Raw genomic sequence first — 14,578 nt, forward strand, 5'->3', positions numbered from 1 at the left:
GCGGGGACTGCTGGGCCGGGCGACGCGAGCCTGAACCCCGCGGGAGCCGAGCGGCGGCGGCAAGATGTGGCGACCGGTGAGCCTTCGCCGCGCGGCCCGGCGCTCTCCACCGCCCGCGTCCGGGCTCCGAGCCCCGAGCTTCCGCGCCGCCCCGCGACGCCCGGGCCAGCCCGTCAGGGACCCTCCGGCTCCCAAGGGACCGGGCTCAGCTCCCGGATGCCCAGTCCTTCAGACTCCCTGAACCCCGGCCCTGTGCGGAGGTGCAGAGGGACTGTCTTCCTCAGAAGCGGGTTCGCCGTGGTGGGAACCGTGCCCCCGAGGCCACCGCCCAGAGCCCCGTCCCCTGCCCTGTCCCAGGCGCCGGCTTCGCGCTCTCGCGGCCCCGGTCTGCCGTAGACCCCCGCTCCAGACCGTGCCGGAGTCGCGCGGGAGGCCTCCCCGCCTTTCCTTTCACCTGCGCCCTCGAGAACCCTTCCCCGGTCACCCGCCCGCCTCAGACACCCTGAGCTGACGCCCGGCCCACTCTCTGGTGGGGTGACCCCGGCGCCCCGCTCGGAGGCGCCCCTCCCCCGCCCCCGGTCTCGCAAAGCCCCTCTGTCAGGCCTTCCTCGGCTTCTGCCTGGCCCTCGCTGCCCTCCCAGCTCGTGCTTCTTTGGATCCTGAAAATGCAGCTGACCTTCCAGTTGTGTTTTTGTTGCATCTCTGCAGTTAGGATGGGCACCTTCCAACCCGGTGTTGTAATCATTGACCCAGATCTTACCCACTCCCTGCCCGAGAATCCAGCCCTATCCTCAGAGCTTTAGAGGGTTCATCAGCATTTCAACATGGAGTTTTCTGTAGAGTTTGTATTTTCCTAGTAAGCCTGGCCTTGTAGGTTTAGATGTCAGTAGTGCAGACGAATTTCCATGAGGTCTTGTGGCTTTCAGGGAGCAGCTCCTTTACATAGGGGTGTTGTATGAGCTGAGCTGATGAGGCAGTGTTAGTCTAAGGGTCAGGCAGAGAGACACTGAGTTGGCCTTTAGTACAGCACTTGACAGTTTATAAAGCTTCTTCATATATTCAGGTCACTTCATCCTCCGGGCAGCCTAGGGAGTGGACAGGCAGGTTTTAGCCCCTGACTGGGAGCTGCTTGTAACTAGTACGTGGAGCGGGCCCGGTAGGCTGCTGGGTCCTGACTGGTGTTGTGAGGGTCACAGACCCTTGGAACAGAAAGGGGCAGGGTGCCCTATTCACGGTCTCCAGACCACCTCTCCTGGGCCCAGATTCCCAGTGTCTCGCTTCTTCACCATGAGAACGTTTCTGTCCCTTGGTCTCCTTTCCTGCTGCGGTGCACAGGGCTGTAGGCCCTGCCTTTACACTGCCCAGGTTCTTGTCACTTCTGTAGTTTTTCTGTTTCAGGCCTCATCATGAGACTCAGCAGTTGCTTCTTGCTGCTTTGGTCTGGTTTGTCTATAATGACCTTTTGTCTTCCTTATAATCTGTGTCTAATCTACGGGGTGTTAGAAAAACAGACAACTCAGCTTGTGCCTAAAACATGAGCGGGCACACTCATGGTTCTGTGTTAAAGCGCACACAAATTTTGTGAGCTTTGTAATATCTGAGTGTTACTCAGAGCTCTTTTTTTGCTGCTTTATGGGTTGTTAGTTGAGTTTCAGATGAGCACTCTGTTTCTGCAGACAGACTGTGCCCACACTCTAAGAAAGCATGAGAGGCCAGGGTAGAGGAGGTCCGTCTCATCTTGTCCAAAGTGGAAGGCTTTGGGAGTGAGAGGAGTTCTGGGACAACACGTGTAGACGGGGACAGTCCCAGGCAAGCCGGGTGTGTGGTCATCCTGGTGAGAAGGCACTGGTGTGTGGGAGAATATCCTGGGGACCAGCAGCCTTCTCTGTGCCTGTTTCCCAGCACGCTCTGGTGCTCAAGCTCTGGGTGTGGTTAGGGTTATATATGTGGTAGAAATTACCCTGGACTATTTCCTGGAAGGTCTGGCTGTAGACTCTGCCCCACATTTATAGCTACATAACCTCTTTGGGCGTTGGGAATGTCTCCTGTGCAATGGGGATAGTTTGTGGAGCACTGAACATTCCAGACTGGGAGGACCCAGGCACTTGAACAGCCCTGTGGGCCCTGGTGGGAGTTCTGGAGTAGTCAGCACGAGGCCTCATCCTTGGAGTCCTGTCCAGGGCCAGGCTGCTGCAGGGGCTGCTGCCATCTCTTGCCTCACTGTGGCCTTTGCCTCTTGCTCAGCTAGCATCCTCGCCTGGGCCACGTGGGGTCCTGATTTGTTCTGTGCTTAGCCAGCATTTATCTCAATTCGGCAAACGTTCATGGAGTTTCTGCTTTATCTAGCAAAGCACCGTGCTAGATCCTAGAAGTACAGAGGTGATTGAGGGGTGGGCCCCGCTCAGTCTGGTGAGGAGACAGAGACTGTAAACTAACTCCTGTGTGACAAGGACAGTGAGAGAGGTATGTACAAGGTTCAGGGCTGGGGGGAGTGTGGTGAGACAGAGTGTCGTGAGTGTGTGAATCAGGGTGGGGTGAAGGGCAGGACAGCAGCCTGGAGAACGAGCCTGGGTCTGGCTTTGCTTGGGTTGTCCAGCGTCTACCAGAGGGATCTTTGTCACGGAGATAACAGTGACAAAGTGAGTGAGGAGTCAGTGCTGGGAAATGAGCTGGGAATGACGAAATGCAGCCAAAGCTCCTCCTGCAGTGGTGGTTCCTAAGAAAATAGCAGAAGACTATTACTGGGAACTGTGGTCAGGGGCTGGCCGTTACTTTCCTGGCCTCATCCACTCTGAGCCTATGTACACAAGAGGACCTGGCACTGTGTTGACCATGTGCCCAGAGGCTGTGGACTCTGGGCCTCAGCTTCCCCAACAGAGCCCCTAACAGTTGTGGATAGTCGTCAGGGGGCTGGGGACACAGCCAGGGTCTCATGCTTTAGTGTAGAATAATTCAGATTTAGCATTCTCCTCTGTAAAGATACTGTATGTTTTAACATGAAAATGATGTTTAAAGTTATTTATCCGTTAGGTGACTTGGCTTTTTCTCATGAAACCCTTGCATATGAATGACTCTTGGGGACAATGTGCTCTGCTTTGGCTGTCAGGACCCCTCCGCATTGAGGGATTTCACTGCAGGCCAGTTTGGGAATGGAAACAGGGTCAACTGAGGAAGCAGTTAGACTCGTGTTCCGCTCCCAGCTTTGCCAGGAGTTTTAGTTGTGGATCACGTGAGAAAGTAAGTATGACAGTCCCCGCCATAGGAAATGTCCACGTTTGTTGAGTACCTGTCAAGTGCTGGGCCCTAAGGGAAGTGTACCTTCTTTCTAGCCTTGCAAGGTGGACACTGTTACCTCCTGTTCACAGATGAAAGGTGTCAGAGCAGGGGAGCGCCCCTAGGCCCAGGGTGAAGGGCAGTGAGGCGTGTGGACCAGGCCTGTCTCGCTCCAGTGTGGGGCTCAGCACTCAGTGGCTTCTGCCCTGCTCCGCGGCACCCCGTCAGCGCAAGAGTGCCTTGCGTTATGCACCGTCTATACATTCTGTGCTGTTCTCCTGGGGCCACCAGAAAACCTGAGGGGCCACTGACCGCCTGGTGCCTGGCCAGGGCTGCGCACACTTCTCCTTTGGTGGTTAGTCCTCACCGTGTGCCCCTCAGAGTCTCCCTAAGAGACCGTGGGCCTTCTCCAGGTGGTAGCACTTGAAGGGCGAACCCTCTCTTGGGGGAGCTCTCCTCACCTGCAGTCTTCTGCTCTCTCTAGGTCAGACACACCCAGAGCACACATTCGGCCCCCTCCTGCTCAGCCCTCACAGGGGCATTCGGGGTCGTGAGAGGCTGAGTTCAGCCCGTGGTCTTGGCACAGCTGTGCCTGAGCTTTTGGCGTGTTACCTTCCTTGCCAGCCCTCGCTTCAGCGCTGGTGCTCCCAGCCTCTGCATCGTGAGGCCCTTTGCTCTGCTCCTCCAGTTCGTTGGCATGTTGACTAGAATAACTCATGGATCTTTCCTTTCCTTCTGAATGCTAATGACGCAAAATAATTATTGTCTGTCAGCTTTGGCCATTTTCCTTCTTTGCCTGCAGTGGTGCAGCTTCTGAATCAATGAACCCCATTGGAACTTTGCAGCAAATCCTACTTTGCTGCCCTTTCACTCTGCTGAAAGTAGGGGGGCAGGGTTGTTGGGAGGAGGGTAAGGGCATCGGGGACCAGCAGACGGCTTGGCACAGTGAGGAGGAGGGCCTGGCAGAGACTAGCGGCTCCTTGACCCCAGGGTGACCTCAGCATGCACATCTGCACACACTCACATGGTGTATGTGTGGGCGGGGCAGTGCTCCGAGGGCTTTGCAGATGTCAGTTCGCTTGTCCCGCACTTTAATAGTGCAGCGATCCCCACTTTCTAGACAGGGAAACTGAGGCCCAGAGAGGGAAATAACTTACCCATGCTGCATGGCTGGGAAGTGCTGGAGCCCCGATTCCAGTTCCAGCTCCAGAAGTCTGGATCCAGAGTCTGCCCTGCTTTCTCAGCCTCGGCTCTACCTGAGTCTCTAGGGTAGGGTCATCCTGGACATTGACTGGTGTTGAGCAGCGTCCCTGGCCTCCACCCACCTGATGCCAGGAGCACCCCTTCCCCCAAGTTGTGACAACTGAGAGTGTCTCCAGACAGAAGTCCTGGCGCAGAATCGCTCCAGATGAGGACCCTGCCCTGCACCAGCTGCCTCATCTCCAGAATGCCCCTGTCCTGGCACCTTTGATTATGAAAACATTTAAATATAGGGACAAGTTGACAGAGTGGTACTGGATATTTAATTATCCAGATACCCACCACCTAGATCTACCCGTTATTAGTTATCATCTCGCACTAGTTGTTTCTATTTCTGTTTGAAATTATATATTTTGTTGTCATTGGACCATTTGAAAGTAAGTCACAGACATTTTGACACATATTCTCTAAATACTTCAACGTGCATCCCCTAAACAGGGACATTCTCTTACGTAATCATGGTGAATTTATCATGCCTGAAAATACTAACAGTAATTCCCTAATGTCTGCTGTCCATATTCAGATTTGTGTGTTGTCCCAGAAATGTATGTTATAGGTGCTTTCTTTCAGATTGAGGTCTGGTCAAGATTCATGCTTTGTACTTGGTATTGGTCTGTCTAGCCTCCCAATCTACAACAGTTCTCCCACTTTTTTTCCCCTAACTTTTTTTTAACTTCTTGTTATTAAAAATTGCAAATATTTACGGAAGTGGAGAGAATTGATAAATGGCTATGCCCAGCACCAGTAGTTCCCAACTCATGGGTCTTAATGACTTTCTGAAGAGGCCAGGCCATTGTTTGGAGAATGTCCCACACTCTGGATCTGCTTGTTGGGGTGTTCTCAGGGTCACTGATAAGGCCTGTTGAGCAGCGGTGGTTTGCAGCTGGTGGCTGTTGTCAGTTCTGATTCAGTGGGCTTGTGGTCTTGCCGAGATCAGAATCACAACAGAATCCTCACTGGCCAGAGGAGCAGGCAGCTGGTATGGATGGCCTCGAGGCTCCTGGCTCTCAGGCGCCGGCCTTGGGTCATCTTGCTCAGCTCCTCACGCTTGCCCTGAATCCTCTTGGCTCTGTCACCCAGCCACCCTCCCCGGGGCCATGGCTCTGCCTAGGGCTCCAGCCCCCTCGGACTGAATACTTGCCCCTGCCTCCTCCCGGGTGACCTTCCCAGCACATCTCCCCTCCCTGCTGGAACCCCCGGGGCCCTGGGACACCGGCTGGGTCCAGCTCACTTTGCTGCCCACCCTTTCCTCTGGGGCAGCCCCCCTCCCCCTCTTGAGCGCACATTATGTTTCCAGCCCCCCTCCCCCTCTTGAGCGCACATTATGTTTCCAGCCACACGGTCCTGGCTTCTCCTCCTCAGAAACACCCTATACTGTCCTGGTTTCACGCCTTCACTGATGCTGTGCCCTCTACCTAGAAGACCCTCCCCAGTGTCCACGTAGAAGTCCTGCTCACTGCCAGGTGGCAGGATCCCTTCCTCCCTGAGCCCTATGCTGTCCTGGTGGCCCTGTGGTTCTGTCTGCCTCTGTGGTCTCTGGTTGCACGCAGGACCCATTGTCACACTGGTCCTCGTGGGCAGAGTTTGTTTGGTGGGCGTGTGTGGTAGGAGATGTGGAGTCAGGTGAGCAGTACAGGGAGGGGTCTGGAGACCTCGTCGCAGAGAACAGGAAGGGTCTGGACGGAGCTTGGGCAGAGTTACACCTAGGGGAGGGCACAGTGTAGGGGCAGGCAGGGCTTCGCCCTCCTGTACACCTGCTGTTGTCACAAACCCTTGTCTGATGTAAGGTAGGAGGCAGTTGGGATCCCAGCCTGGAACCAGCCATCCTGCAGGCACTGACTAATGTTCTGAGCAGCTGTCCGCCATCTGTGTTCACAGGTGCCTGTTCACTGGGCCTCCCCTTCTGCTGCACACGTGGCCAAGTCAGGTTGTGGGGACCAGAAGGGCAGCAGGGTGGGCAGCGCGCTGTGCTGCCCTCTTGCACAGAAGGCTGGAGCTGTGGACCCCCGAGTCTCTGCCTGCTGCTGGTCCTCACCTCCTGTCTGCCTGTGGTGCCTTTCTTGCCTCTGAAGGGCTTTCCTTGAGGATCTGCACTCGCTGTGTGTGGCCTTGCTGAGCAGAGGTTTTCTGTCAGCCCTTGTTCTCCTCTTGGCACAGTAGGTCATGGACCTTTTCCTTTGACTTTTGTGTTGTTTTTCAGTCCTTGAAATTGTCTTCAGGGCTGTACACTTTGGCCAGAAAGTTTTTGGAAAGTCAGGTCCTTATTTGGCCCAGAGTTCACAATGATAATGTTAACATCTGTGCTGCAGGTTATGACTTAGTATGCACAATCCTTTTTTCCCTAAAGACTACGAATTTACAGTTGGCGTATTTGTGGTTGAGGAACTCTTTTTTTTTTTTTTTTTTGGTGAGGAAGATTAGCCTTGAGCTAACATCTGTTGCCAATCCTCCTCTTTTTGCTGAGGAAGATTGGCCCTGGGCTAACATCATGCCCATCTTCCTCTACTTTATGTGGGACGCCGCCACAGCATGGCCTGATAAGCAGTGCGTAGGTCCACGCCTAGGATCTGAACCTGCAAACCCCAGGCCGCCAAAGTCGAGCACACAAACTTAACCACTATGCCACCGGGCCGGCCCCTATGCCACCGGGCCGGCCCCCGAGGAACTCTTAAGACCTCATAATTCAAATAAGATTGGGAGACCAAGGTTGCCAGTGAGCGTAGGAGAGCCGTGATGTTTCTACGGTCACTAAAATAAGGCAGCACGTTGTGCAGCGTCTCCATGGTACTTTGCTTCTCTACGTGTCCTGCTGGCTGTGGCATATCTTCCACTCGGCCTTCCCTACCCTTCTCCAAGGAAGAAGCTTTCCAAGTCTCCACCTCTGGGGTCTTAGTAAGTGGAATTCCTTGTGCCTTCATTTGCTTTTAGAACAATGACCTACACGAGGTCCATTTTTCCCGCATCTCGTCTTCCACCTTAGCGTCTGACATCTTTCTGATTGTGTGATTAAGCATTCTTGACGTTGTCTTTGGAAATGCAGGTTGCCTTTCTGAGGCTGCTGGTCAGTGGTCTCAGCAGCAGGAAATAGTAAATGATAGGTCCCAGGGTCCCAGTAGAGTGTCAGGGCCGGGGACCACGGGGACATTCAAAGGCAGGGCATTTCTAATGGCCATTGAGGTGTGTCTGAAGCAGCAGCTCCTGGTGCAAACTGTGTGTAGCCTTCTCTTATGGGATACTTTGACCTCAGCCTTGCTCTCAACAGGTGGAGCTGTCCTGCATTCCAGAGTCCAACACGTGGGCTGGGCCCACACACAGGCCAGGCAGCACTGACACTCTTCCATGATGTATTTGGGTGGAGGGTAGGGGAGGCACAGCTTGCCCCTCAGATGCATGCTGTGAGGATGTGGGACATAGAAGGCCGGAGGGCGTGTTCCTGCCTCGTCTGACCTGTGCCATTGCTCACTTTGCAGTCACAACTTTGCCACTTCCACTCTGCTCTGCTGCAGAGCCGGCCAAAGCCCTGGCCATCCCCTGCTGCCGCCTTCTGGAGAAACCTCAGGGTCCTGCCTGCGAGGTGGTGAGTTCTCCACAGCCACAGGCACCCTGCAGGGCATGTGCTGCTCGCCAGGCAGGGATGGATGACCTCTGCTGTGGGGCTGGACCTTCTCTGTACCCTCACCCTCAAGAGGGGATGCATTTGCTCCTCGGTGCAGTGCGCTGGGATCCACGACCACCAGGGTCCTGACCTGGGACTGGAGTTTGAGGGGCGGGACACCCCAACAGCACCATCATGAGCAGATGGCAGCTAGAGCTGTGTGCTCTGAAGATAACAGACTGATGGGTGCAGAGCGCAGGAGGGTGGGACTGTGGGCAGGATGGGGCGGGAGTGAGGTGGGAAGGCGGCCAGAGGCAAGACTCAGGCCTGGCAGAACTCGGGGTGAGAGTTGCTGAATGCTCGCTCTCTGTTTGGTGACTGTGGGGCAGACACGTGACTGGATGCTGGGGCTGCCATGGGATTCGGCTCCCACTGGGTTCAGCGTGTGTGGGGCTGCTGCTAGATTCCTTGTCTTGAGCTCTCACCTTATTCAGTATGTGTTAGCTGCGCCTCTTACCTGGGCTCTGCCTTCCTGACACTTGCAGTCTAGTTGGGCCATCAGTGAGGTGGACAGTTGTTGTAACCCTCTACAGTCCTGCCCTTGAGCTGCTTCCCATGTAGCCAAGGAGCCACTTTCTAGATCCACTGGCCCCTTGGAGTCTGGTGTCCAGGGTCTGTGGGACTCAGGCAAGGCGACTTGGAGGCAGTGGTCAGAGAGCACTCTAGTGACCACACAGGTGTCTGGAACCCATGTCACCTGCAGAGGCTCCTAGCGCAGCGGTAGCATCCATGGGGTTGGCCAGGCTTTGGCCATGAGTGCTACACAAGCCAGAGGGAGCAGGGTCCTGCAGAGTCCAGGCCAAGCGGGGAGGGACAGATGGGAAGTAACCCAGGCTGTGCACCTGTCTCCCTCCAGGTCTGCGAGACCCCAGCCCCTGTGGAAGAAGGCGCTTTCTGCCACAGCGATGGGGGGACCCCTGCTTCTTGGAGTCCGCTATTTCATGGCGGAGCCGCAGGAGAGGAGGCGGCTGCGGCTCATGGTGGACGGTGTTGGGCGCTTTAGCAGGTAGGAGGGTCTGGGTGGCGTAGCTTGGCTTTCTCCCCTGCCCAGTCCTATCCCTCAGATGTGTGGGGCCTTGAGGGGCCTGGGAGGGGCTGCAGGGTTTTGCTGGGAACTGTCAAGCTGCCTTCCAGGCATTCTTGTGCTGCCTGGTGGGGCAGCCCAGCAACGCAGGGTCCACGTGGGCATAGTGCATGTGAGCCATCCATACTGGACACGGCCTCCACAGACCCTTGAGATCTACCTTGACCTGTGAGGGGCAGAGGCAGATCTCCCCCTCCTGGGACTTCTGCCAGCTGGTGGGCAGACAGGCAGCTGCCTCTTCCTCCTCATCTTCCTTCTTGCCCCCTCAAGGAGAGTTGGCATCCAGACAGAGAGGTTTGGGGCTCAGGGGAGGGCTGCCGACTCACCTTCCCTCCCAGTGGACTGGACCAGAGATGGGTGATGTCTGGATATGATATTAACATCAAGGCTGTCTTAAACTGAAGGCTCTTTTCATACTCCTTTGTCTCCCAGTGCAGATTTGGGGGACAGGGGTGATCTTCCTGTTAGAGCACCTAGGGTAGGCATTCCCCCTATTGGTCAGATCCAGGAACTCCTACAGCCACCAAGTCCTGAGAACCAGCTCTTGGCAGTGAATGAAATCTCAGTTTACCCATTCCCACTGTTCAGCTAGGGGGTGCACACGATTGCCTGGGGAAGGAGCTCACGTGAGACCTTGGTTAAGGAGGCTGCAGGGGTTGGGGGGTGGTCCCATTCCACTGGCTCTGAGCACCTGCTGCCTCTCGGTCTAGGTTGATTTCTCAATGGAAGGCTTAGGACTGCAAAGACCTTCAGATACTTAGCCAGAAACTTCATTAAGGTTTACGCTAGTGGCGGCCCTAGGTTGGTGGATGGCTGAATGCTTGACCACTTCCTGCCTCGAGAATGAAACAAGCCCGTTACTTCTCAGCTCACTGGTGGTGGTGGCGCCCCTGCACCAACTCCCTGGGTGGTCAGTTGATGGGCTTGCCTGGAACTCCTAGTCACCCCAGGGCAGGTTCTGGGCGGTGGCCCGTGTCCCACAAGGTTGTCCAGTCTCCATAGCCCCGAGGTTGATGAGGGCAGAGCGTGGAGTTGGCTCTGTCTTCTCTTCCATGACCTTCCACTGTGTGGGACCATGCAAGACTGGTGGGGACTGTCCCCATGCAGCCTGGTTCTGAAATGCACACTTGGCAAGTCTCAGCTTATCTTACTTTCTGCCGTTTCCCACTGTTAGATACCCCAGCAGCAGGCTTGGCGTGTCTGCCTTTTCTCCTTCCCTCCTGGGAAAATGAATTTTCACAGCTTGCTTTCTGAGGGTGAGCTGGGATTGGAGGGAGGGGAGCTAGAACTATTATTTCCCAACAGTCTGCACATTCTTGTCAGCTCTAAGTCCTAACAGTTGCAGGACAGGCAAGCCTGATGGAGCATCCCTGGCTGGGTGCAGGGTGACCGCAGGGCCACACAGCACGTCCTGGGTAACAGGGCCCCGGGAGGGAGCACAGTGGGGAATAAGTCAGGACCAGGTCGCCACGAGGAGTTGGCAGCTTGTCCTGTTGCATGAGAGTGGGTATCAGAACACGTCATATGTGCCAGGCACTCAGAGACTGGGGGTGGTGGAAGGTTTGCATCAGGGCCCTGGCTTCACCCCACCCCTTATTAATGTCATTTTTTGTGTGTGAGGAAGATTAGCCCTAAGCTAACATCCGTTGCCAATCCTCCTCTTTTTGCTGAGGAAGACTGGCCCTGGGCTAACGTCCGTGCCCATCTTCCTCTATTTTATATGGGACGCCGCCACAGCATGGCTTGACAGCGGTGCGAACCTGCGAACCCCAGGCTGCTGAAGTGGCATGCACACACTTAACTGCTACACCTCCGGGCCAGCCCCTAATTTTAATTTTTTAAATCTCTGTGGGCTCTCCCCGTTTTTTGGGACACAATTTCAAATGTCTAGAAAAGTTGCAAGAATACAAAGGAACTTTTTTCTGCTCGAAACACTTGCAAATAAATTGTCAACATGCTCCACTATTCCCTGAAACCTTGAGTGTATTTCCTAAACAGGGACGTTCTCTCCATAACCACAATCAGGAACCATCTATTATTTTCCTGTAATGCTCAGACCCCATTCGTATGTCACCAGGTGCCCCAGTAACCACCTTTTTAGCACAAGGATCGGGTCCAGGGTTCATGTTTAATCTGCTTCAGTCTGGAACAGTCCCCCAGGGTCTCCTTGACTCTCATGGCTAAATTCGAAGTCAGATCCTGGTCCTCCAGACCTCCACGTCTGCCTAAGACTTCTGACACCAGCTGCAAGTTCTGGGGTTCCTGCAGCCTCCCTCACTTCAAACCACTGGCTACAAATCGGGGGTCTCTACAGACTCCCTCAGTTTTAATAGTTCCCTAGGACAACTCACAGAACTCAGGAAAGTGCTACGCTTATGATTACAGTGTTATTATAGCAAAAGGATACAAATCAGAACCAGCCAAAGGAAGAGATGTGCAGGGTGAGGTCTGGGAGGATCCCAAAGGCAGAGTTTCCACATCCTCAGAGTTGCATTACCCTCCTGTCATTGATGTGACAATCCATTTGGATTAGCCCCCTGAGCTTCAGTGTCCAGAGTTTCTGTTGGGGTTTCATTATGTGGGCATGAATGATTGAGTCATTGGCCTCATGACTGAACTGTCTCCAGCCCCACCTCCATCCCCAGTTGGGCTTATATCACTTGGCTCAGAGCCCGAAAACTCTAATCACATGGTTGGTCTTTCTGGAGCGGGATACAGCTGAGAGGCGGGATGGAGAGGCTGGGCTTGGACTGGTGGCCCCAGGTCCTCTTGGGGCTCTGTCTTGAGGAGCACATGAAGGGCCAAGGGTCTGCAGTCTGCAACGCTGAAGGCCTGGATTCTGGTCCTGGATCCTTCCCTCTCCAGACCCAGGGCTGCCAGTCTGTAGCCTGGGGCATGGGGAGTGAGTGAGGACCCCTGCCGACACCAGAAGGGGCCTGGTCCTCAGCCAGGAGAGCACTTGAGTCCCAGCTCTGGGATTCTACTCCCTGGGGGCTTCTGCCCACAGATGTGTGGAGGGCACCTGTGGAGGGCTGGCAGGGCCCAGTCCGGGAGAGGTCGCTGAATGTGGAGGAGGCAGGAGTGGAGGGGGCCCCAGAATGAGGGCGCAGTCTGCAGATGGGAGCTGGTGACAGAGTGGCTACCTTGTCAGCTGTCACAACTGTGCCAGGTCTTGACTGGATTTTTTTATAATGAACGTATAAAAGAATGAAAAAGAAACCACGCCTGGTTGTTAGGGCCCGAGACCCCCATCCTAGTTCTGGCCCTTCCCATCTATCCTGGGTGTCTGTCAGTGTTGTGTTCAAGGACTGAGGAGTGGTGTAGGTACAGGCTGGCTGTTCTGCAGACCAGGAGCTGAGACTGACCTGCTGGCAATGCTGTCCTGAGTGTAAAGAGGCTGTGCCAGGACCCGGCAGCCCCTGCCACGTGCTCACAGTGGTCTGAGGGGCTGGCAGGGGTGGGGCTAGACAGCAGCATCTGAGATGAGTGCCTGCTGGGGCTTAAAGCAGCCTCTGCCGACAGGTCTTTGAGGATTGGCCTACAGATCTCCCTGGACTACTGGTGGTGCACGAACGTCATCCTGCAAGGGGTGGAAGAGGTTTGTCCCTGCGCCTTGGGCCATAGCTGGGCCTGTCTTTGCAGCCTGCAGGGGCGCCCGGGAGGAGGTGGGTGTTGGGGGGACTGAGGAGGTACCCACCCGTCCCCATCCCCTCCCTCCATGCCTGTGGTCAGAACAGCCCGGGGTACTTGGAGGTGATGTCTGCGTGTCACCAGCGGGCAGCTAATGCCCTGGTGGCCGGGGCCATCAGCAACGGGGGCCTCTACGTGAAGCTGGGCCAAGGGCTGTGCTCCTTCAACCACTTGCTGCCCCCTGAGTACATCAGGACGCTGCGTGTGCTGGAGGACAGGGCTCTCACGCGTGGCTTCCAGGAGGTGAGCCCTGCTGTTGGGATCACAGAGGCTGGGAGGGCTCCGGCAGTGGCCCCCACGCTTCTCCAAGAACCCTCTCCTGCCAGGTGGACCAGTTGTTCCTTGAAGACTTCCAGGCTCCACCCCACAAGCTGTTCCAGGAGTTTGACTACCAGCCAATTGCCGCTGCAAGCCTGGCCCAGGTGCACCGAGCCAAGCTGCACGACGGCACGGCCGTGGCTGTGAAGGTACACACGGGCTTGCCTTGCACTGCAGTGGGCTCTGGGGCTGTGGTGGCAGCTGCAGGCGCTCCCTGCACCCTCGCCCGATGTAGGTGCAGTACATCGACCTGAGGGACCGCTTTGACGGGGACATCCACACCCTTGAGCTCTTGCTCCGGCTCATCGAGTTCATGCACCCCAGCTTCGGCTTCAGCTGGGTCCTCCAGGTAACTGCTGCCCAGAGGCAGCGTCCTGCATGTGCCAGACGTGGGCTGGCCCGCAACCTGGACACCTTATTACCTGTCTGGCCCCCAGGACCTGAAGGGGACACTGGCCCAGGAGTTGGACTTTGAGAATGAGGGCCGAAACGCTGAGCGCTGTGCACGGGAGCTGCAGCACTTCCAGCACATCGTGGTGCCCCGCGTGCACTGGGACACGTCCAGCAAGGTGGGCTGGGCCCCCTCCCGGGTGGGGGTGCACACGTCTGCTAAGCTCAGCCTCTTGCTCTCTCCCAGCGCGTGCTAACGGCTGAATTCTGTGAGGGCTGCAAGGTCAACGATCTGGAGGCCATCAAGACCATGGGGCTGGCAGTGCAGGACGTGAGTGCTGTGTACATGGGATGTGGGGAGGAGGGAGAGGTGAGTGTGCTGTGTGCATGGGATGACACGGCACGGTCCTGTTCTCTCCCCAGATAGCAGAGAAGTTGATCCAGGCTTTTGCAGAACAAATATTTTACACAGGCTTCATCCACTCTGACCCCCACCCTGGCAATGGTAGGAAAAGCCCCCAGGAGGTAGAGGTCAGGGGTGGGGGTTGGGAAAGGTGGTATAACCGTAAGTGCTGTGTCCCCAGTTCTGGTGCGGAAAGGCCCAGATGGGAAGGCACAGCTGGTGCTGCTGGACCATGGGCTGTACCAATTCCTGGATGAGAAGTAAGCTGGGAGCTCGGGGTCTGGGCTGGGCGCTCGCCCTGGGGCTTGCCTTTCCTGCCCTGGTGGCTCTGGGCTCACTGCTGGGCCCCCACAGGGACCGGTCAGCCCTGTGCCAGCTGTGGCGGGCCATCATTCTGAGGGATGACGCTGCGATGAAGGCACATGCAGCCACACTTGGGGTGCAAGGTGAGGCTGGGGCATGCAGGTGCACAGGCAGGTAGGGCACACAGCCCTGGCTCAGCCCT

The 14,578-nt window shown here is 56.0% G+C and overlaps 1 protein-coding gene across 1 annotated transcript in view; it reads left to right on the forward strand.

Annotated features, from left to right (window-relative positions):
- Positions 1–14,578, forward strand: part of ADCK5 (aarF domain containing kinase 5) — a 15,442-nt gene continuing 864 nt past the window's right edge. The window contains exons 1-12 of the mRNA XM_058565216.1: positions 1–76; positions 8,004–8,110; positions 9,045–9,194; positions 12,795–12,870; positions 13,005–13,205; positions 13,289–13,429; positions 13,516–13,629; positions 13,718–13,849; positions 13,918–14,001; positions 14,094–14,175; positions 14,255–14,333; positions 14,428–14,519. Of these exons, the coding sequence (XP_058421199.1) occupies positions 65–76; positions 8,004–8,110; positions 9,045–9,194; positions 12,795–12,870; positions 13,005–13,205; positions 13,289–13,429; positions 13,516–13,629; positions 13,718–13,849; positions 13,918–14,001; positions 14,094–14,175; positions 14,255–14,333; positions 14,428–14,519 (1,270 nt within the window). The 5' untranslated portion in view covers positions 1–64. The remainder of the gene's footprint in view (positions 77–8,003; positions 8,111–9,044; positions 9,195–12,794; positions 12,871–13,004; positions 13,206–13,288; positions 13,430–13,515; positions 13,630–13,717; positions 13,850–13,917; positions 14,002–14,093; positions 14,176–14,254; positions 14,334–14,427; positions 14,520–14,578) is intronic.

The sequence above is a fragment of the Diceros bicornis genome, chromosome 21 (assembly GCF_020826845.1).
Source record: "Diceros bicornis minor isolate mBicDic1 chromosome 21, mDicBic1.mat.cur, whole genome shotgun sequence".
In the NCBI taxonomy this organism is placed as follows: Eukaryota; Metazoa; Chordata; class Mammalia; order Perissodactyla; family Rhinocerotidae; genus Diceros; species Diceros bicornis.